General features: G+C 42.2%; 1 protein-coding gene across 1 annotated transcript in view; it reads left to right on the top strand.

The window, feature by feature from the left end:
* The first annotated feature begins 4,825 nt into the window (after window positions 1–4,825).
* Window positions 4,826–24,052, top strand: part of SHC3 (SHC adaptor protein 3) — a 418,135-nt gene continuing 398,908 nt past the window's right edge. Inside the window, exon 1 of the mRNA XM_069227563.1 lies at window positions 4,826–7,167. Within this exon, the coding sequence (XP_069083664.1) occupies window positions 6,625–7,167 (543 nt within the window). The 5' untranslated portion in view covers window positions 4,826–6,624. The remainder of the gene's footprint in view (window positions 7,168–24,052) is intronic.

Consider the following 24,052-nt stretch of genomic DNA (forward strand, 5'->3'; position numbering starts at 1 on the left):
GAGGCAGCCGTCAAGATGGTGGCCTCACTCCTATTGTATTATGATGTTTCCACCGGGCTGAACAGCGAAAACGTCTTATTACAATGTTTCTGCTGGTCAGTCCGGTGGAAACTGTGCGGCTGCATTGGCCTCGGCTCCAAATGCTGTCACACACAAGCTCCCTGGAAATGCACACTGTTTGCTTAGCAGAAAGTGTGCATTCAGAGGGTGCTGGCAGGGGGGCCCCTACACTGCCATGACATGGTTAGTGCAGGGCCCCTCCTGTATCCCCCAGCACTGCCTTTCTGCTAGCCTTTCCATGGCAGTGCAACTGCCAAGGAAAGGCTGGTGGAAAGGGAAGTCACGATCAGCAAGGCGGTGCCGAACTCTGCACCGCCATGGCTGACCTCAACTTCGACCACCACCAACACGTCAGGATCCCTGATCCTGCGGGAGGTGGCGGTCTCCTGTCGGTCTGACTGCCAGGATCATAATCTGGCAGTTGGACCACCAGGAGTGCGGCAGTATGACTGCCACGGCGAGTTTGGTGGTCGTCGGACCGCAAAACTAGTAATTGGGTCCTATGATTTTTTATGTATTTGCCTTAATTTTGACTGCCTTGTACACAGTTATTACGTTATTTTCTCACTGTTCATTTATTTGTCAATTTTTATTGGTGATTCTTTGTTTATTGAAGTGTGTTTTACAGTGTAAAAGGGGAGATGTGCTATGTCCTTGCTTACCTGTCCTCGTGCCCTTCTGTGAGGTCAGTGTTCTGGAGTGATGAGGCTAGGCTGGAACACACTTAGGTGACAGTTGAAGGTACACCGGTGTTGGGTGAGCTGCCATGTCTTATCTTTTGGACTATCTTGTTTCAGCTAAAGTATTTTCTTCCACTTAGCTCTTAGCGCAGCAACTCTCCTAGCAAAAAACAAATGTTTTTGAAAAAAGCTAGGAATTTGAAAGGTTGCTTAATCAAAATTACAGCTGCTCCAAAATAACAGACTATTTCTCAGAAAAAAAGTCAAGAAGCATAAAGTCCAACTAGTGTTTAATTAAAAATAGCAGGCAGTGCAGCAAAAAATGAGAGACAACTGTCACTGCAAATGACCAGGGCTTTCTCCAGCAAATGGCAGTTGGAGCTCAAAACTAAGAATAAACAAAAAGTAAGTCAGTATATTTATGTTTTCTATCAATACAAGTCAAGGGAGCATAATTATGTGACAGTAATTGGTTACCCATAGCAAACATGTATCTAATTAAAAGGGATCACCCAAAGAAGGGCTGGGCGTTCTTGAGGAGAATGTAGATTATCCAATTGTTTGAGTGGAGAATCTGGGTTTCATTAAAGATATGGAGACTAGCATTATGCATACAGCTTTTATTGCTAACTCCTTGAAGCTTTTGAAAGTAACTGTTATCTGACCTAAAATACTAGAATTAGAACATAAGAGCCCTTTAAACCAAAGCCCAGGAACCATCTTTCTTTTTATATCTGCTCCGAGGCACCTACAAATGCTTGGGTTTTGTGTTCTCAGTCACACGTTTTCACTTGTTGCACTGCACGAGCACTCTCACTATGCACTTATGGAGCAGCCTCCATCATTCTTTATGTAAATACTTTGCTTTGCAGTTTTTCAAATAAATGGAAAATAATGTAATTTAAACAGTTGTTTGTGTATTCTTGGTTTAAAGATTTTTTTATGGCTTTCTTCAAATGTTTTTGCTCTCAAGGGGATTAATAACCCGAATATTTAATTAAAGAAACCTGTAATTGTAACAGTATTTCTGCACCGACAGGGCTATTGTTCTTTTTGTACTATATGCTACCCAGGTCCTGTGGTTGGCAGAGTTACCCCAATTATGTTTAATGATGGTGTCCAAAGTTTAGATTGAAGGCCCCAAATCTAGCAGTCTATTTTGATTGTGTAAATGTCCCTTATAAACCTAAAGATTCTGACCCATTTTAAACAGAAAGCAATTCAGAACCAGATCTAGATCAGGTGTGGCACACCTTACGTGAGGGGACTGTTACTATGTGCTTCGACCATGCCTACGAATACACAGACAGATGCAGGTGAGGACAGAGATGCAATGGAAGGTTTTAGAAGTAGACATACAGAGAACAACTGGATTGAGATACAGATTAAGAAGAGTAGGTGGTGAGGAAGACGTGATTATGTAGGGGAGGAAGGTGGAACATTAGCAATCGGAATAATGTTGCTGTGGTACTGGGCATGGTGCGCCATTGCTTTCTGAGCCATAATCTCACCTCTTCTGTAAAGCAGGCTTTCTTTCACCTTGCTCAACATTTTGCTCGCTTGCTGCTTTTTACTCTCCCTCTCTATCACTCTTTCATGTTTTGCTGTCAGTGGTAAAGTGAAGTGGCAAACGCCTCAGCCTGTGGATTAGAGTGGGGCGTGGCATGAGACTGAAGTTAAAACCCTAGAGCAGTGATACTCAAAGTACGGCTCGGGGGCCGCATGCGGCCCTTTTGACCTTTCCATGTGGCCCCCAGGGCAGCAGTTGCACTAGGCTGATGTTTACTCGACTTAACAGGCAATACTTTATTTAAACACTATTGAAGATAAGGAAAGGAAGTAAAGAATTTGTCCTGAACCGCTTAACTGCAGGAACACTTTCATTTTTTAATAAATCTTGCAGCAAATGTCTGCAACTATGATAAAGGTTCTTAAAAATTCAAAATGTGTATTTCATTTACCTGCAGGACCGTTTCATTGTACTACATCAGATTATATCAGTGCATGGAAAAGTATTTTATTAAGAACAATAGATTTCAAACATAAGTTCAGAAACATTCCTTCTTACCCCCACCTTGATAACAATGCCAATAGTGAATTAAGAGGCAAGCCAGTTATCTGCACTATTTGATTGGCTTGATTTGCTATTATACATGAACAGCTTTATAGTTTATTAAATCAAACACAGGAGAACGGTTTGCACAGCGCACATACTGAAGTCATGCATTGCGAAGTCCTCCTACATACAATAATGAAGAAAATGAATGGAACGTGAAATAAAACAATTGCCTAGGATCGCACAATTTGGTAAAGTGAGGAAGCTGGGATTAATGCCACGTTTTCTGGTTTCACATTGAGCGATTCAGCCACTAGATCTATATGCTTTGCTGTCCCCTAAACCCACCATACCGCCACAAACCCTCCTCATCCAGAGCCCCCCTCCCTTTGATCACCACGCTGCTAGCATCAGTGCGGCCCTCTGTCACACCACAGACCAAACTTTGTGGCCCCTGGGAAAATGTTTGTGAGTACCCATGCCCTAGAGTTAAAATATTCATGTCACGCAGAATCTCTGGTTCTTCTATTGGGCCTCGTGCCCTCTGGTCTTAAGAGTTTCTGTAGAAACATCAGCATCATCAGCCACCACAGATGAATCGCCCACTGATTCCCTTACTAGGTGAGTCGTGCTTACTCGATGAAGTGGCTACTCAGCTGGCTATGATTCAGACCCTGCTGAGTCGAGGGAAACACCTTGTTCTGTTCAAATCAGTGCTTAATTTGTGCTTCTTGTTTCCGGTGCGGAGCACCTGCACTTATTTCTGTGGGCTGGTGCTTAGTTTTCTGTCTCAAGCATTTACTGTGAGCAAAAGATACATATGGTAAAGACGGAGGAAGGGAAAAACGAAAAAGTGTCAGAAAGGGGAAACGCAGGAAGCTGCAAGAGTGAGCTGAAGGGGCAGGGAGTGGCTGCAAATGGATTGAAGAGACCCAAGGTGGCTTCAGGATTACCTGCCACAGAATTATGTGCTCGCACTTTTAATTGCAGCAGCCGCGTGTTTAAGAGGAGAGCTTTGAGCTAAGCTCTTGAAGATCCTTCCCACACCCAGGCTCATATAAGCTAGGCACGTGATTCATGGAAAGGGCTTATCCCTGTCTGTTTGATAATTGATTAAATTCTTAACCATTCTACGTGGAAATACTCAGAGCGCACTTTGTTTTCAATGCTTTGGTCTGGAAATCATCCACACTAACACAAAATACGCTGTCGTATTTTGTTGTCATTGTTTTGGGAGACCCCCATGTACACTGCTCTATAAACAGGTGAAAAAATTAAGATTGCTTTGCTGCATCGTTTCCAATTACTGCCATAATAAATGCCTTCGCGCCCCATATGTAGGTGTTTTTACACAGTGCTCCTGCATTCGCCCTTCCAGTACCCATTCTTGAGCAGGGGGAGGGGGCACGCTGTGCCTCGCTCCTCAGTGTATGGGAGCCTGCAGCTGGTCATTGTAGCTATACATTGTGCTGAAGCAGATGTGTTTGGGTTGCAATCACTATCTGCACACAATGAGGAATACATTAAACTGCCTTTGCCCCCCACTCGCTTTTTAAAGACAAGCGCGGCAGCCAGGGGGTTAAACGCATTGTTCTCCCCTCCGTCAGTCTAAAAGACATAACGTGAAGTTCGTGTTAGCCCAAGGGAATAATGAATATGTCATACAGCTGATTCTGCCGTGAAAGTCAGATATCAAAGAAAATATGCGCATTCATGCACTTCTAGATGAAAATGAACTAGCTGAATGAACGCGTCAGGGTGAATGCATACATTCTACCAGGTATTTATGTGACACCTGCTTGTTCCCCTGTAATTGCGTTCGTTTCTCACAGGCTCGACAGATATATTATTTGCCTGCAAGGCATCTCTGTGGCTTATATTTTTTTATGTAGAGGCACAAATGACACCCCACAAGATTGTGCTTTGGGTAAGAATGGAACCTTCCACTATTTAGTAAGTCTTTGTTGAATGAGTCATCCAGGCTGCTTCTGATTGGCTGAGGTGGTAAGCACCCAAGGGACTGCCGGGCAGAGTTTGCAGGGCCCTGCTCCATTCACATAAATGCTGGCATGCTAGCCAGCCCTTTCATTCACATAAACAGAATTTCATTCACATTTTTGCCCAGTTTTATCGGCCTCTACCGAAGAAAGCCGCCTGAGAAGACGCGGGCTTGGCGCTGTGCTTGCTGCGAGGGCAGCAGGCTGGTCTGTAGTGTGCACGTTTGCTGTTGCTATGCTAGCAAGGAGAGGAGGAGAAGAATGAATGCTGTGTAGATGCTGGAGCCGGTTTACTTGTATTAATGAACGGCTGCTTCGCTGGTCATTAGAAAAAAACGCTTTTCCACTGACCAGGACCTTTCTGTTCTTCGTCATTCGAGGGATCAGAGGTGGTGGCTGTGCTTGCTCTGCCTTAAACGGTGCTAAGTAAACACCTGCTTTTAAAACGGATGCGTTGCACGCGCACTTTGCGCATTCCTGCTCGCGCACATTCGAAGACAACCCTTGGGAGGATGGCTGGACGATTTTCTCTGGTGATGTGTGTGCGTGCTTGAAAAACAACAGGCCATTGGACTTTCGAAGTGTGTCCTTGTACCTGTCCACAGTGCCACGACGTGCATAGCGACCCTCAGGAATGGGACCCGGGAGCGCGAAACCGAACAGCGTTGTTCTTAATCTCCTCAAGATCCGAACATTGCCCCTTTCTCCATTTTTTCCATTTGCCAACTTGACTGGAAAGATTTCAGTGCTCTTGTGAATGCTGATGCATTTTTTGCTGCTTTTGGTTTGGATTGTCTGCCTTACAGGTAGAAAGTCCAACTGAATGGTCCTGGTGGGAGTACATTTGCCATGGGGTTGTCTGGCTCCGTTCTGTGTTGTTTTCTTGTGTGTTTTGCTAGATGCCTCACCAGTGTTCAGATCAACATGTCACTTTGTTAAGACGGTCTGTTTCAGAGAACGTAGGAATTTCTGTATCCTGACTGCCTATCATAAGGAAATGTTTTATTTTGCCAGTGCCATTAGAGATGGAGCAGTGGAAACAAATAATGATAGAATACCACTAAAGCTGTTTTTAAAACCTTTATGAAAACTCCAGTGTATACAATTTACTGCATGTCAAAGGCGAGCGTGTGTATTAAAGACTAAAACTCTAATATATAATGTGCCTGGAGGTTTGTTGACTAATTATTATTTTTACACCGTTTTGAGTATTAGTATGATGCATAAATAAATTGTTTTTTGCTTTGAAGGCACTGGCAACCAATTGGCAAATGCAGTTGCCCATGTTTCTCATGCTCGCTAAGACCAACATAAAAGCAAATTTCAACAAGGGTTTCAAATGAGATGTATTTTAGTGAAGAATTAGGGTATTCGTTGGAATTGATCACATTTCTCCAGGGCTAGTGCTTAAAATGTAAAAAGGCTGGAAGGAAATATTGGTGCTGGAGATAAGGAAATGGAATGTGAGAATTGATTGGTTCTAGTGTGCTGTAAGTGGGTGGATTTTTTGCCACAGGAAGTGATTTGCAGTGTTCACTGAGTCTTTTGTTAAAAAGGGTCTTCTCATTTGTGTGAGTCATGCTTTTGCTGTGAGCGATTTGGCAGCACCCTGCAGAACTAGGATTTGAAAGAGAAAAAAATTATCTTCACCAGCTCTTGATGTGTGAAATAGGACAACTATATATTTTGTGGAAATACCGTGTTGCTTCCTTTTCTCTCGAGACAAAAATCTTTTGGTGTTTGGCAAACCTTGGCATGAATTTCTGGCTATGTTAGCACCTGGGTTGGCGTCCGATTTGCTGAACGTGGGTAAGGAACCAGATAGAAGGGCATGCTTCAACGTACTAAGTATAACCGTTTCAGGAATGATTCTGTGACATCAGTTGATGAGCTTATACACAACCTGTCCATGAACAGTAAGGTCTCAGCAGTGTCCGGCCCCTCAGCTGCTCCCCTCTACCCGGATTCTGCGGAGGGACCACGCAAAGACCACGACGATGGATCCACCACTCTGTGCACCTTTATTAACAAAGTGTCTCACATGAAACTCTCGGGCAGTGGCAGTCTGCTGGGGATTCGCAGTCTCTCCTCTGCAGTGAAAGAGCTGGCCATCTCCAAGTTACAGGGAAGCTCGAGTGCTGCAAGCCCTGCAGTGGGAGCTCCAGACACCACATGCAACTCTGCTTCTACCACTCTGTGCTCCCAGCAAGACACAAGCAAGATGAGCAGCGCGGGAAAGAAGAATCGGTCTGAGGACATGCAACCAGGAGGGGAAGACTGGAATCAGACCACCAGCTTCGTCAGTAAGCCATCACGAGGGTGGCTTCACTCGAACGAGAAGATCCTGGGACCTGGAGTGACGTACACCGTGAAGGTTGGTCTGTTTGCCTTCTCTTTGTCTGTTTTTTGGTTAATAAAAATGTGTCTGGATCTTCTCATACAGCCCAGTCACTGTATATTTTTTCTGTACGAGGGACTCTGGCATTTACATTCAGGATAATGGGGTGATGAAATATTATAGCATCCTAAAAATAACACTGTTATATAAAAAATTGATGTATGTGCGATGTTTATGAAACACATGTTTCATACAATCTATTTATCTTATGCGTAGAATGCTCATAACATAAAGCAATAAACGTGTTTGTGTTAGGAGGGATTGGAAACACCATAACTCATATGTGTAAAAGACTGTTGTTGGCTTGGGGGTTGTGTAAGGGCTTGGAGGAGGTTACACAACTCAACACGTTTTTCAGATACAATGATGAAAAGACTCCTAGATGGTGAAGTCAGTTGTTAGTAATTGTGCAGTTTTTTGGGGTGAAGGATCGTACGTTATGATCTGTTGGTGCAACAATACTATTGGCAATATGTGTTATGAATATCTTTGTGTCTAGTGCTCTAAACATCTTCAGCATCCCACACCTGTTGTGACATTATGAAAGGATGCTTTGTGTTTGTTTGGTGGCTGTCACCTATAGTATTTCATTGGAGATGATGGTGGGTGTTATTTAACATGTGTATATTGCCAAGACTGCAACACTCCTGAAACTATCAGCGAATTGCACAAGCTTGTTCATCTGCGTCACTGATTTGCCTCTCATTTGAGTTCAACCTATCTACCTGCAGAACCACATAGTGATGTTGCGAAATGTGAACCATAATGTATTTGGATTTAGGAAGTTGTTTCTTTCCTTAGATGAAATACATCAAGCAGATTGGATTACTGATCTCTGGAGCTGTAAAGCAATAGTTATGGTTGAAGTGTGGTAGACATAAAATGTAGGAGTAAGGGCGCTTAATCACACCACACTGGGCTCGACGTTTCATGGAAAGAGCAGATCTCCATCTGTGCTCTAACCTATTGTGTGCAGTCATATGCAGACTAGAAAAGTGCCAATAGCATGTTTTCCCTTTTGTGGTGAGTCAGAAGATAGCAATCTGTGGGGCTATGTGAGTGTGTACAAACACACTCTTCGTGTGAGTCACCATCAGATAGGTCACCCTCTCCTCTGAACCTCCTCTCGTGTGTGTGTAAAAATATACACAAACAGACATGCATGTGCGACTCTGTTTATATGAATCCTTATTTACAAATTATATCAATCTAAGACCCAATTGTGTGGTATCTCTAAGGAGATGCTTACGCTTCTAGGATTATGATCAGGATTGTACTTTTTATATATGTATATTTTTTATGGGATTGGTGTGGGAATGACTTATTAAATACTACCACTGGGGTATGTCGACACACGCATCTCTACATGATGCCCGAAGTGATGAGGGTGACCATTTTCATTATCCTAATACATATATATTTTCATCTTCATTAGCTTGTGCACTATTCTGTTCATTGACCTTATATTTGTCCGATCATTGTCAGTATGGTCTACTATTTTTTTTAGGGGGGGTGTTAGAACAGGCTCAATGGTAAGCGTGAAAACGCTACATTTTATTGTGACAACAGAAGCAATTCTTGACACTGGCCATACTTACATCCGGCTTTGAACCTAACACTAACAGACCGGTTCAGACAGTGTTGTATTAAAACAGTGTTTTCATCGCAGGTGTCAGCTGAAACTGGAATACGAGTGTTTGATTACTCACTGGTTACTGGGGATGGCTATGAAACTAAAATAGCAAAACTCTATCTGATTTAGCTAAACAAATTAGAACTTGATAAATGATGATAATTGGAAGGCGTTGGCAGAGCGTGATCCCAGAGACAACTGTTTTAAAGATGTTTTTCAAGTGAAGGTTCATAACGACAATCCCGGGCACCTTATGACTACGATGATTTCACCATTTTACACATGAAAACTGATTATATCGCACGAGAACATGAAAATAAAAGCATGGCCGAATACAAGTTGAGCACCTGCAAAAGCCATCATGTATGTAAAGATGAATTTCCAGAAATACTGATTATTCGGATATTTAAAGTTTGTACAACATTATAATTTAATTTTCTGGATTAATATACTCCTGCATGTCTACAAAGGCCAAAGCAAGCGAATTTGCAAATGCGAATAATTGCATGCATGGGAGTTACATTGGTTGCTTGATAACAATCTGCACTTACAGCAGCAGTTGCTGACTGCAAGCAGGAAAGAAAGCAGGAGCTGTGCTCAGGCCAATGCACCCAACCTCTGCCCATTCCAAGCATGGAAACCAAGCCGGCAAACCGAGGAATTATAGGGAAACATGACACCCCTGTGACATCTCACAGCTGCAGGCGCCTTCTGATGATGAAGTGCTTATGTTATTCTTGGAAAGAAACATACGCTGATGAAAATTCCACATTACATAAGTTAAGTATAAAACACAGTTTTACTACGGTTCCCCCACACTGCAAAATCTGATGTGTGCAGATCATGGTGTGAAGCATGATCTAAAAGGATTATGTTGACAGTACAGTACCTGCAGTGGCTTTCGTGTATACCTGCCTTCCAAAACAGTGAGTGATTGCCTGTTAGACAAGGAAAAGTCCAAGTCTGCATGTGCATTGAATTATAAATCACAGATAAATAGAGATTTGAGAAAAGAGATTAGGGCCAAACAGATAAGCATTCTGTTGTAATTTAGACAACATGTTGTATTTGAGCTCTAAATTCCCCCTTTAGCCTTTATTCTGTATTTGGTGTCTACATTTACCCTTGCTTTCCCATTTCTATTGCTTTTCTGTGCCTTTCATTTTTGACTTTGTTTACTACTTCTGTGGGAAGGTTTTTTTTTTTTTTAATAAATAAAAAAATATTTTATAAATTCGATTAGCCCTCTTGGCAGGCTCTCTTCATGGATGCCCAATGAAGAATGTTGCACTCCTGGATCCGATCTCATCCCATCTCCTATATAGTGTTTCGGTGTTTTATAGCGTGGCTTGCTCTTTTTAAGAACATACATACAGCCTACAGAAGGTAACTTGATAAAATCTAGGAGCATTTCTAGCAAGACAGCCCGGGTCTTTCAGAACCCAATGTTTTTTTTGGGTAGTAACATACCACAGAGAAATCCCCACGCCCCCATGTCTTTATTGGATTTTTCATACAATACAGAATGATGTCCAGTAAGATAAAATAACAGGTATCTGCGATGCTTCCTGTACAGCAAGCGTCAGCAGTTCTAAGTCACTGGCAGTGAATCAAAGGCAATTTATCACAGCGAGCACAGGATTTCGGGAATAAACAAAAAACACGCAAAACAATATAGGGCCTAATTTCGTGTAATGACAGATAAAATGAATTCTATTTTTTGCAACCGACTGGGAATCTGGAAATGATAAATGGAGAGAAAAGTGTGCAAATATTTTTTCATTTAATAAATTAATATATTGATTTGTAGCATGGCATCATGTCACCAAGACCCCTTCGCAGCATATGTAGGAAAGGGATGGGAGCGTGCTTTCATAATAGATGTGGCTGGAAGGTGACACGAGGTGAGGGGTTCCATTTAAAAAGAGGAATGTTGCCAAAACAGCCTGGTTTTAGGCTACATGCATTTTTGAATAGCCATGTCTTTAGCGCTTTTTAAGGTAAGTTGGTTGGAAAGAGCAGGGGAGGGTCCAAAGAATTTTCATAGGACCATCTCCTAAAAATAATTTGAATGTAGTACACCTACACATAACTTTGAAGTTATTTCTTTGTTCACTTGATGGCAGGTGAGGTTCTTTCAGTATAGGGGAAAATGACCAAATTGCTTTAGGGTTAAACAGAGTTTCCCTGGTTGGTCCTGTATTTTGCAATGGCATCAGGACTAAGCTAATTGTGCAGAAACCCAAGCTAGCGCAATTTACTCTCCCTAAATTAAGGGTGCTAGTGCTACAACTGGCTGAGGTACTGCTTGCACTCATTTAGTATCAGCACTCAGGTCTGAGTGGTTTTGAAAATGTAATCAAGCTGGCATGACAGGATTATCAATTGAAACGATTTTGAAAATCCAGATCTTTACAAGGTGTCTAAACATTGAAAGGTTTAGAAACAAATACATAAATAACAAGAGCTCATGCCATAAGATAGGCCCGTTTGGAAAACAGGCTCGAGCACCCAAAGTGAACCATCAGAATAATAAAATAAGTGGTAGCTTTATGAATATGACAACTGGCAGGGTAGATATGTTGGGATTTATAGCCCGTGGCACTATAGTGATACTTCCTGAAGGTGAGGACCAAACTGGCAATGACATTTTAAAGAAACATTACTTTAAGGACTTGACAGCATGGGGACGTTTCATAAAGAGTGTTGAAATAGAAGACCCAACCAGGCTTTAGTTTAGGAAAGAGTTGAAAACTCACTTCTTTAAAGAACATTACATCACAGTGCAGTAAAAGTCCACTTCTGCTCCAAGAAACCAGCTACTTTGCTCCCTCTCCAATCACTCGTTGACTTTATCCTTGCCTTTGACCCTGAATAGAGCTCCTCTGCCTTCTGGCTAGGTCTGCTCCATACATATAACACACACATGCATACATAAACACAATACAGTTACATCAGATCTCATCAGCTTCCCAGGATGGAATCATGTTGGTATTCACAAGCAGAGAGTAGTTTGTGCCACCTGTGTTTTTCAATATATTCTCTAGTTTTCTCTAGAACATAGAGTTTGATTTTTTTAGACCCTCTGGCACTAAGGGCTCAGTCAGTGTGCCAACCTGGGACAGAAAACTACTTGGACTGCAGTCTCTCCACAAACAGTTGAGCAATATGTGAGTGCTGTGTATTTCAAGTAACAATCAATCCTATGAGAAATTACAGTGTTAATTAGTGGAGCACCAAACCCTCTTTCATTCAGAGCGAACTCACTGAACTACACTAAGAAAGGAAGGATACATTTTTAATCCGTTGGCTGCTAAGCCTTTCCCCCTTAGAACTCCAAGTCCTTTTTTGGCTATTTGGTGTAGTTTGCGCTTAGGCCTCCGTAACTTTTTTCCACAAAAGGTATCCACGCAAAATTTGCATTGATTTATTCTAACATCTGGAGGATTTGAAAGATACCCCTGGTTTGTGGATTCCATTGGAGGGGCTTGAGGAAATAACCAAATGTAGCTAAATTTTGGGTTGTTTAGGAAAAATAGGGAAAATTGCTCTGCAAAAGTGTTTGTTTACTAAGAATGACATCAACAAAAGATTTGCGTGCTAAAGTCACAATTTTCACAGCTTTCAGGAACATGCAGACCTGAAACAGGAAATCTAGTGTTACATTTACAGGGCCCTGTGGCACAGGGCGGTGCAGCAGAACCTTGTAAAGCTGGGAAAGTGTCAAAATCCATTAATGTTGCGTGGGAACACCCACACAACACCGATGGAAACGCCTCCCTGACGTAAAGTAAGACAACACAGCGACTTGCGCTGCTTTGCCTTACTCCATATCTACAGGGTCATGTAAAGCTATGCAAAGTGGGTTTGCAATGGCCTTGTAGATATGGGTGAGCAGCCTGTACCATCGCTGCATTAAAAAAATGACGCAGCAACAGTGTAAATATGGTCCTATTTTTTTTACCAGAGTTTTGGCATTTTTGAAAGACGTAGCCCATTTGTCCTAATTTTTGTGCTTTCAACCTATATTTAGTTTGTGCTGGAAATCACAAACTGAAAATAGATTGATCTTGGAAAGCTATAGATTTCTGGAAAGTAGACAGAATTCTGAGTTCAGCAAGGGTTCATTAGTATACATCCCTCAAAGTTTTCCCATGAAAGCTATCTGTCGAAATAAAACATATAACATAAAACATATTGGAAATCAGTAGGAGAAAACAAAATGTCTATTTGTGAGAACGTTTTCATGTATAACTTTTTGTCCTGATGGCCAAATTGCAAAAGCAATACACTGTTATGTCCGCTACACCGTTCTGGTTGCAAGGATTTTTAGAGTTTGTAGGTTTTCCAGAAATCCGAGGTACACAGAGCCAACAATTGAACTGGACCTTACAATGTTTTTTCAAAGTGTACCAGGTATAGAGCAATTCATATGGTAAAATATAAAGACTGAAAAATGATATCAAGCAAATCTATGTATTTATGAAATAGAACCAGCTACAGAGTTTGGAAGAAGTGGAAAACTAAACACCTAGGGAAATCCAGGGTGGGTGCGCTGACTTGTATGACTCCTGCCTGCTTCTCCTACCCAGAATCCCTTGCAAACTTCAAAGTTTGACTAAAAACACCTATTTTCCTAGCTTTCTGTGAGGAAAACCTCTAAAGTCTGTGGGGAGCCACAAATTTCCTAACACCGAGCATTACCCCAAGACTCACAATAAAAATGGTGTCTCCCTTTTTGGGGGTAGGGCTAGTACCTGCAACAGGAAAGGTCCCAAAACAACATGGACTCATCATATATGTCCTCTGAAAAAACAACCCTTTTTTGCAATGTGGCTAGTTGTGGGTTTTGGGCCCTAGCTCAGCAGGCACTTATGGAAACCTAGCAAACATGCACATTTTTAAAAACTTGACACTCCCGGGAATCCAGGGTGGGGTGATTTGTGAGTCTCTCACTAGGTTTTCTTATGCAGAAGCCCTTTCAAATAACAAACTTTGACTAAAAAACACATTTTCCTCACATTGTTTTAATGGAAAGTTCTGGGATCTGCAGGGAGCAACACATTTTCTACCACCTACCATTCCTCTAAGTCTCCCAATAAAAATGGTAGCACACTTGTGTGGGCAGGACTGGTGGACCCACCAAAAAGGTGCCAAAATGTAACATGGACACCAAAGCACCATATTTTTTCACTGTAAATTGACCTTTTTTTGCAAGGTAACTAGCAGTGGATTTTGGGCCGTAGCTCAACCGGCACTTAGGGAAACCTAGCAAACCTGCGCATTAAAAAAAACTAGACACCCAAGAAAGTCAAAGGTGGGCTGACCTGTGTAGCCTCACCAGGGTTTCTTACCCGGAAACCCTTGTAGACATCAACAGTTGACTAAAAAATATATTTTCCTCACATTTCTGTGATGGAAAGTTCTGGAATTTGCAGGGAGTAACAAATTTCCCACCACCTACCATTGATGCAAGTCTTCTGATATAAATGGTACCTCACTTGTGTGGCTGGGCCTAGTGCCCATTTCAGGAACAAATCAAACCAAGGTCAATGGGAAACCCTTTGCGAGGACTCCCAATGACCCTAGTTTGATCTGTTTCTGTCTCTGGCCCTAGGCTCGGCCACGCAAGTTGGGCAGCATTTTTATTGGAACAAGTGGGGGGATGCAGGGTGGCAGGGATTTTGTAGATTCCTTTTGATTCTGGCAGAATATGTCTCATGAATGCAAGGAAGATGTGCTATTTTAGGCAAAGTTTGGGGCTTTGCAGGGCCTTGTGGGTAAGAAAACTTTGTGGGATCCATGAGAAGCATACCACCCTGTACTCCCCTGGGTGTCTAGTTTTCAGAAATGCCTGTGTTTCGTAAGCTTCAATGGGTGACTGCCGAGCTCAGGCCCAAAAACTGCAGCTACCCCTATTGTTGATGTTTCCATATTGGGTCTTGGACCACGTCCTTTTGCGGGCACTAGGCCCACCCATACAGGTCAAGTACAATTTTTATCGGGAGATATGTGGGAACTGTGGGTGGCAGGAAATGTGTGTCTCTCTACAGGTTCCGGTACTTTGAGTCACAGAAATATGATAAAAAGTGTGTTTTTACCCTATGTTTGAGGATTGCAAGGGCTTCTGGTTTAGAAAACTTTGTGTAGAAAATAGAAAGCCTAATTTGAGTTTCAAATATTTTTTACACCTGCATACCCATCCGAACAAAAAGGGCTTGTGTTCAGTACTATAATATATCTGTTATTCTCATTTTATGAGGTGTGCTGATAAGCCCAGCAAGTGAATGCCGAATGCCTCCGTCCTCAGTAGCCTTGAATTATAATAGGTGATATGATTCTGCATAGCCTGTCCCATTGTGGCATGGCATGAAGATTCCTCTGTAATCTCTTGTGCTCAGTTTTTCTAACCTTATTTTATTATTGCCAAAACTCTCATAATACACAATTAGCAGAGAGCAACCTGATGCCATTTTACTTTTTTGGATTATGCAAGATTGTGTTCTTTTGAATAATAACAATAAACAAGACATCTAGATACAAGCCTTCCAGAAACTCTTCAGAAATCAATAGCAATTGACATAAAACAGAATAGTCAGCTTTTAGATAAAATACTGCCAGTGTACTCGAGCAATCTTAATTATCATGTTACATAGAGAAATAACATAAACTAAATGTGCAATCTTTAGTATTCGCACGTATTCACTTTTGATTAATTAGCCAGTGTATCTAAAAAAGGGAGTACCTCGAAAAGTCATAATAATCATGACATCTCCAGAATGATAATAACGATGTGGATATATGTAAGGCTGTATGCATAATGATAGTGAAAGAAGACAGCTAATTATTTATTTCATAATTTTTGCAGCTGGGAACAAAAGTGTATTGAAAAAATGGTAAAATTGTCCCTTTATAAGCTTTTTCTATGCAATCTCTAAAACGAAGCTGGAAAACAGATACTTGCACATCATATTGTGATGCAACCTTGTTACTGTTATTTTTTCCCGGATGTCGGAGTTGACATGATTCTTCCAAAGAAAACAGATGTTGAAGCAGCACATACCAAAGGAGTCATTGATGATGATGAAGATGAGACTGTTGTAGCCTGTATAACAGAACCAACTGAGCTTGACAGCATTGGTCTTGTTATTGACTTTGCAGTTAGGGTGCACACATGTTGAAGTACAGCATCAAGGAGGCAGGAATTGTTTGGAGCCTGACTCTTACAAGAGTCAGCGACAGAGCAGATGTTGCTGATATTAATGGATTAAAATATATTGCATTTTTCAAGAATGACTGATGCATTGCAGTGCAGTATGATTAATTCAATCTTATTGGTCAAATCAATTCTCTTATGTTAAATGATACTATGGAGGTAACTCCAATAGAATACCCAACCCTATTGTTTTAGAGCAGTTCACGCACCAAAAGAGGGCTCTCACTTGGGGAGCTTGAAACAAGTGAAATAAAAGAGCCCAATTTGCATTTCTCACAATCAATAATCAAAGTAGAATTTTCTTATTTTCAGTGCACTTCTATTCTGTTGCTTATAAATTCTTTGTATTCACTTTGGGCCAGATGTATCAATCCTTTTTGCATTTGCAAACGGTGGGAATGCCCGTTTGCGAATGCAAAAAGGCCTTTCAGAATGTATGAAAGGCATTCTGAACGCAATTTAAAGGAATCGCTAAAATAGCGATTCCTTAAAATTGCGAGCCCGTTTAGAGAATCGCAATTTGCGATTCTCTAAATAAGAAATCGCAAATAGGAATCCTTATTTGCGATTTCTTAAGCACATGTATGAAGCAATTCCTTAATGCGAATTGGGCATTAAGGAATCACTATTACCACCAAGTTGAACTTGGTGGTAATCATGTGCAAATTTTAAAAATGCATTTTTAAAATTGACATTTAACTTACACATGCCCTTTTGGCATGTGTGCACCTTACATGTCTTCCAAAATAGTTTTGGGGTGCAGCAGAGGGGGCCTTAGGAACTCGCAATTTGGGAAATGCAAAAAATTCACAGATGTGGGCCGACAGGCCTATAGGTGCGAATGGGGGTTGTATCGCAATTTGCGATTCGGTAATAGCATTTGCGATTTTTAAGAAATCGCTATTACCGAATCGCAAATATGATACATAGCATTTTGCGACTCAGAAATAGCGATTTCTTAAAAATCGCTATCTCCGAATCGCAAAAGGCTTTTTTAATACATCTGGCCCTTTGGCCTTCATGCTGGTGTTATTTCTTCACTAGTTGAAAAATGAAAATTGCACAACCAGCTATTCGCAGAGTAGTTGAAAATACATCCCTTAAACAGGCTTAAAATCAGTAATCTGAAGAATAAGAAGAAACAGTAAAAACTGCTTAAAACAAGTCAGATCCAACGGTTTTAAAAACGTTAGGTGTACTTGTTGTGTTTGATGAATGGAAGGTGATGTGCAAAAAGTCAGCAAAATTGGTTGGAAATTGCATCTGAAGAAGACTCTTGAATTCAGATGCACACCAGTCTATTTGCAAGTCAAAAGTTCCTGCTGCACAGTTTAAAGACACCTCTTTCTTTTTAATATCACAACAAGCTTATTTAGTGCTTGAAAATACATATTTGTCATGTCTTTATTTGGCCATGGAACACTTTCAAACAATCACCTTTCAAAAGGATACCTGTAATACCACACCATTTCACAGTGTTTTAAACTATTGAGAAGAAGGTGAACCCCGGGTGCTTCCCACAACATCTCTCATTTGAACTTATTAAATAATAACCATTCCCTAGGAGTGTGATAAGATGTGATGACTAGCAGCCGCGGCTTATGGTGTTAGAAGGGGATGGGTGGAATATTAATATAAAAAAAAAACTTACCTGGGCTCTGCCGCCGCCTGGAATTCCGCCCGCTCCTCACCTTTTCCTGCAGGCCCAGGCTCCCAGCCTGCCCAGCGGCCAATCCTGACGCTGCTCAAAGCAGCGTCAGAATTGGCTGGGAGCGCCCAGCCAGGATGTTCCCAGGCAGAGTGGGAGCCTGTGCAGGCTCGCTCCAGTCCAGCAACTATGTTGCTGGGTTGGAGAGAGCCCTGTGCGCATGTGTGTTTGTCCCGTCCCTCTCACAAGGAATGGATAATAAACCAGGTTTATTATCCATTCCTTGTGAAAGGATTCACAGCGGTTTCTGCTTGCTGGGAGGGGGCGAGGCTCCTCCGCCCTCATGGAGCAGCCGCCCTGGATGACTAGACCTGGTGTTGCAAGCAAGTTAGAAAACAAAGTCGGCATCAAAGGGTTACAAGCCCGGTGTAGAGTGATGGAATCGTAGAGGAATGCTTGTCCTAGGAGATTTGTTCATGCAAATGCGCTTCTGAATGCTGGCTTGGCTTTTGTCCAGCATGGAAAATCAAAGGGAATTTTCAATTCATGATACAAGAAGGCATTGTATATTTCTTCATACCAACCTAAAGAAAGTCTGTTTTTGACAATCATAAAAGTGAAAGCCAGTGAATGGCAAGGAGATTGTTCCATGTAAGAGCCACATAATAAATGGGTCTTCTGCTACAGAAAACAAGGTATATTTTGCTTCCATGGTACTTAACATGTATAAGGTGCTTCTTTTTTTAGAAATTGTTCCTTCTGTTGATATCAGATTATAGCAGTCTAACACAGCACTCTCATTTATGAGCTGGTATGACACTTTATTGGACTTCAAAGTGAGTAAAGCCCATTATTTTATAGCTCACTTCTGAGCCTGTCCTTGTTGCAAGAGACGTACACTTTCTTTATATTTCATTACATAATAAAAAGCAATGTAAAGCCAAATCATTTTTAGAATCAAAACAATGAACTGCAGTGGTAGGGTTTATAGTCCATTCAGCAAGAAAGCACTCTTGCCTATAAAGGGCACCTTAGTTTTTGTTGGCCTGCAAGTCCGAGAAAGGCTAGGTCTAAAAATTTCCCAAGTTTATTAACAAAGCTGTTTGTCTGTATAGAGAAAGAGCAAGTAGTCCCTTTCTTTACTGTTTTCTCATTGTAAATGACCGGTGAAGATACTTTTCCTCAGATCCAGTAAGCTTGGGGAGGTGCATAGCATATTGACCAGTGAATCAAATTTACAGTTGCACAGTCTGCAACAGATGTAAGGGTGTGCAAATGTTTTCCGAGGGAGGTCAAATTAAACGATGGGACTACACAGCAGACAAACCAAGGATATTTGATTTTTTTAACATCTTCCAGGTCTTAGTCGAGATGCAGCTTTTTTTAGGAATAGTATGAGTCAAAATACTTGAGAGTGTTTACGTTTCGGAAGGAGCTTAATGTTGTTATTGTGGCTTACTTGGTGGAGGCAGGTTCGTATGAGCTGTTTGCAGCTACTACACGAAAGACCAGATAGTATAGCCAGAGAAGGTACATTATGGTCGTCAAGGCATTTCCTGATATTGGGGTAAGTAAAGGCACCTTGTTCTGAGTTGTTGGCAGTTAAGCCCTCTTGTATCCACCTTTTCAAGGTGTTGTTGTGTGCCAACACTTACAGGCAAAGGTGGTCAATGGTGCCATATTCAGGATCATGACAGATTTTATATTGAATTCTAATCAGAGAATAAGCTGAGGGGTTAGAGGCCATAAGATGAGTCAGAGCCTAATGATCTGCATAAAAAAGGAAACTGTAGTTGATATTGTGTGCACTTGTTTTGAGAGTGTTTGAAAGCTTTTACCTATTCCCTTAAATGTGGCCTGCATTATTTCTTTGTCAGTTTCCCTCATTCTTTCTGCAGCTCCTCTTTCTGAATATGCCCATTCCTCCTTAATAATGGCATAAATATTCAAAGTACACATACATTGATGTGTTTACTGGATGTACACCCAGGAGAAAGTAATTGATTTTGGATAGGTGTCCTTTTACAACTTTTAATCTGGCATGAGCCAGCCACCACTTGTACAGTTTACCAACATTATATGTGGCTATGGTCATGGGGCCAAGGGATCTAATTCCCAGCTAAACAGAACAGTGACTGTGAGGATTTGGACCAACTAGAGCAGGACTGTGATGGCTAGGAGGACCAGGAAAACTAGGCCCAGAAGAACCTGACCAAGCAAGACTAGGAGCAAGAGGATCAAGTCCAGTGTTTTCAGAATAAGGAAGATGACAACAACTATGAAATAGGAGTGCCATGCTAGAAGGGCCAGATCAGTGGTGAGGAGGAATACGAAATGGAGGGCCATCCAACCAGAGTGAGAAAGAGAAGAGCTAAGACTTCCAGGTCAAATGCAACTGTGGGGACCATGACCAAGTGGACCAGGAGTACAGGATCAGGACACAAAGATCCAAGAGAACCAGGATGTGGCGTACCAGCGTGACCAGAGTGAGAAGGAAAAGGAAGACCAGGACAAGGGGTACCACAATGACTAAAATCAGGAGGACAGGCTGGGTGTAGGACCAAGATGGCCAGGACCAACATGACAAGGTCCAGGAGGACCTGAATAAGGGTCATTGGGCACTTCTCCAGTAGGCCCAAGACAAGACATACCTGAATCAAGAGTGTCAGGATGAACCAAACCAGGAGGACATGGACTAAGAGGGCCAGGCCCAGGAAGACCAGGATAAGAAGTGCCAAGTGGGCCAGCATTCAGCAGACCAATGGGGCCAGGCAAAGGAGAATCAGGAAGACCAATTCAAAGGGGACGAGGGCCAGAAGGACTGTGAAATACCAAGACTAGGAAGGACCAGGATGCACCAGGAAGAAGCAGGACGATCAGGGCCAGGAAGAGTCAGGACAAGGACCACTGGACCCAGGAGACCAGGATGACCAGAACCAGAGGGGCCAGGGGACCCAGGGCCAGAAGGAGCACCAGAACATCCTCTAAAAGGAGGACTGGAGGACAAAGACCAGTAGGCACAGAATGAGTGAGAGGACCTAGTTAAAAGTGAGTAGGAATAGGCCTCTGTAATTCTAAGCAACATGTACTAGGACAGAAACCACGTCTCTTAAAAAACAATTTGTAGTCACAATTCTTAGTCCATCCCTCCTGAGAACCCCCTACTCAATTCAGCACTGATTGTAAGTATGGGCTCAAACATCACATCATGCAAAGTGCTATTTAATAAAAGGCAAGGACTGTCAGGCATAATGTACCACTTAGCTGCTATGCTGAGGGCCAGCATGAGATAGTTCTGAGGGGTAGCAAAGGAGTTCTGAATGACAGCATATGTTCTCTGTTGTTGGAACAGTGGTCTGAGGGTGTATGGGGTGCAGAGGGACTGAAACATGTTTGAAGGGTCTAAAAGTGAATGGGTGAAAAAGGTTGTGGTCTTTGAAAAATGCAACAACGGTTATAGACACTGAGTGCTGTATCAGTGAAATGGTCAAGGACAAACAAAAGGGGGCAATGTGCAGTGGAATGAGCAAAGGTAAGCAGAAAATGGCACATATGACCAGAAGAGTGAATTAGGGAAACTCTGGGAGGCTCAGCTGTCAATGTATGCTTGCTCTCCCGAAAGTGGCACCATTGACATCTGAAATTAGTGTAATAACTTTGTCCCAGAAGGGGATAAGCTGTAGTCAATGCCACGCCATATGTATAAAATCTGTTGGGGCCGAATGACAATGAGGGCAAGCATAAGTGGCACTTGGGGACATTTGTGACAGTCGTTCTGGTGTAAGATAGGTGTGATGCAAATAATTGAACTGTATATACTTCAACCTAGCATTCATGGAGATCAATTTCAGCATCTCAAGACACTGAGCCCATTGTTTAACTGTCAGCGTGACATTGAGAGCGGTGTCCCAATATGCACAAAAAGCCAGAAGGGGAGCCTTGTTAGCCATGCGTACAGAGTTATAGAGGTGAGTAACAGCTTTGCAATAAAGTTAGTAGGAGAAGGGAGGTTTCAGGTTCATCATGTTTTTTCCGCCATGTCACATACAGGTGATGTGTGAGAACAGTATAGACGAGGAGTGAGCCCTCTCATCCGCCAGGGTCTCAAATGTACAGAGGATTGTATCTGTAAGCAAGTCACCCCCTTCAGACAGGCCAGCTTCAAGCCAGTCCGCCGCATCCGGCCGCATTTGTAACAGGTGGCATCCCGGTAGAGACCATAGGGACAATTCAGGTGCATACAGTACCTGTATGGTATGTTGTTTTTTTTTTTTCTTGATTCCAGGCCAGATAGACATGTCCATTTCTTCTGATTGACTCAGGAACTATTCCAAACTCATGTAGCAGGGGTTAAGTGAGTTTCACTAAAACTGGGGACAACCTAATCTCACAAATGTAATGTAATGGGCTGGCAGTTTTCTGCTGATCCACAAGTTATAACTGGTTTCAAGGAGGGGAACCTATGAAGCAGTATGTTCAGGCTAACATATCCAACATGGACAAACTTCTTGCTGAAGGAAGCCCCTATTGTGATTTGCATGTACATGGCTTCAAGAGACCCCACCATTTACTCAGAATCCATACACAACACCCATACTGAGCATCCACAGATGATGAAAGCAAGACACTAGAAAGTGAAGGTAAGCATTTTGTCACACTGCAATATTAATCAGCTACGACTAGTACCTGTTACAGCATAGCCTGGGTTGATAGGTAGGTATTTAATCTCACTGAGGACAAGTAGAGTTTTGATGTCACCCATCCAGCGGAGTACTGATGAATTGAAAAGCAAAACAATGGTGCACTTCCAGAGGACTCATATGATTGTCCATTTTGCTGGGTCAAAACACAGGGGTAGTCATCAAAACTGAGAGAGTAATCATTCAGTCACTGGGTACATACTACGGTGATGTACACCAGGAGCCGGACATGCATTTAATACGTACACGTTCTGAGAAAGGCATGCCACCTGATATGTTGGCTAGCTGGTTCCTTGCGCTCACGCGCCACTACATCCCTTGTCACACTGCCCCAGTATTGGTACACTGACCTGAGTCGATTCCACACTGATCAGGAGTGGCAGCACATCCTAGTGTACCCTTCAGTGGTGTCTTGCAATGCCCACTTTCGCCTTATACAGTGTTATGTGTTGCACAGGACTTATCTCACTCCCTATAACATGAAGTGACATAAAGTAAAATCAGTTGCTACTTCTGGTGCACTGAAGTTGCATGCCCACGCTCTCACACACTGGATGCAGACTTATACCACATGTTCTGGGCATGCCCAGCACTTTCACAGTATTGGAATGAGATTACAGCCCACTTGACCAGATGCCCGGGGCACACAGCACTGCATACCTGGGGAATTTGCTTCTTAGCCCAGTTACATCACACCAGGAGAAACAGGGAAACTATAGGTTCATAGACCTATCTATGCTCCTAGCCAAGCATCAGATTACATGGAAATAGAAATCCCCTAACCCCCCACCCTAGCTGGCTGGGCACGCTCCATGAATGCGTGGATGCAAGCCGCGAGTAGGGCACTACACCGATAAGACTCTAAGGGACTGCACAAATACCCTAAAGCTGCTGCGTGGGATGCCCTCCTGGTGGAGCTACAAACCAACACACACAAGACAGCCCACCCCTCTACACTGGAGCCTGACGGTCCACACGGACACATGGAATACATAAGTAAGTAGGAGTAGCACGGTTGTGCTCACACATACTATTAAAGTGATAGATACTGTACAATTAACCCTGATCTATGCAGACAGGTGCAGACTTGTTTTAGTGACTATAGTTGTAAAAGTGTACCTTTTAACTTGTATACACAGATCTAGAGACCCTGATGTATTAGTCTATCACTCCTATAGTAATACAAGGGTTTAACTTGTAGCAGACCCATAAATACAGCGATGCGACAAAACATGCAGAATTCAGAGAAAATCAGAGTGAACTGTAGCATACTCACCTCGTGGCTGTACTTGTTGACTAGTATGCATGTAGTGTATGGTCTGGCTGTAGGAATTCAGTGTTACACTATTTGTTTAAAAAACTATCCAGAGTTTATTAAGAGCATCGTTAATACCCACAAGTTTGGAAGACTAACTGCATCAACTGTTCTATTGGCTGCCTTTTAAGAAACACTTATTTGGAAATTGGATTATACAGGATATATAGCCTTGATCCGCTGCCCTGGAGGTTTCTTTTTAAAGGAATACAACTTGAATGATGGCATCTGACAAAGACATAGAATCACAGTTACCTACATACTTTGATTCTTTTTTTTAAGCCAAATAGTTTTTCTTCCTTCATTGATGAGGATGGAATACAGTCTGTCCATGATATTCAGTTGCCAA

This window comes from Pleurodeles waltl, chromosome 1_1 (genome assembly GCF_031143425.1).
Source record: "Pleurodeles waltl isolate 20211129_DDA chromosome 1_1, aPleWal1.hap1.20221129, whole genome shotgun sequence".
NCBI classification, from domain to species: domain Eukaryota; kingdom Metazoa; phylum Chordata; class Amphibia; order Caudata; family Salamandridae; genus Pleurodeles; species Pleurodeles waltl.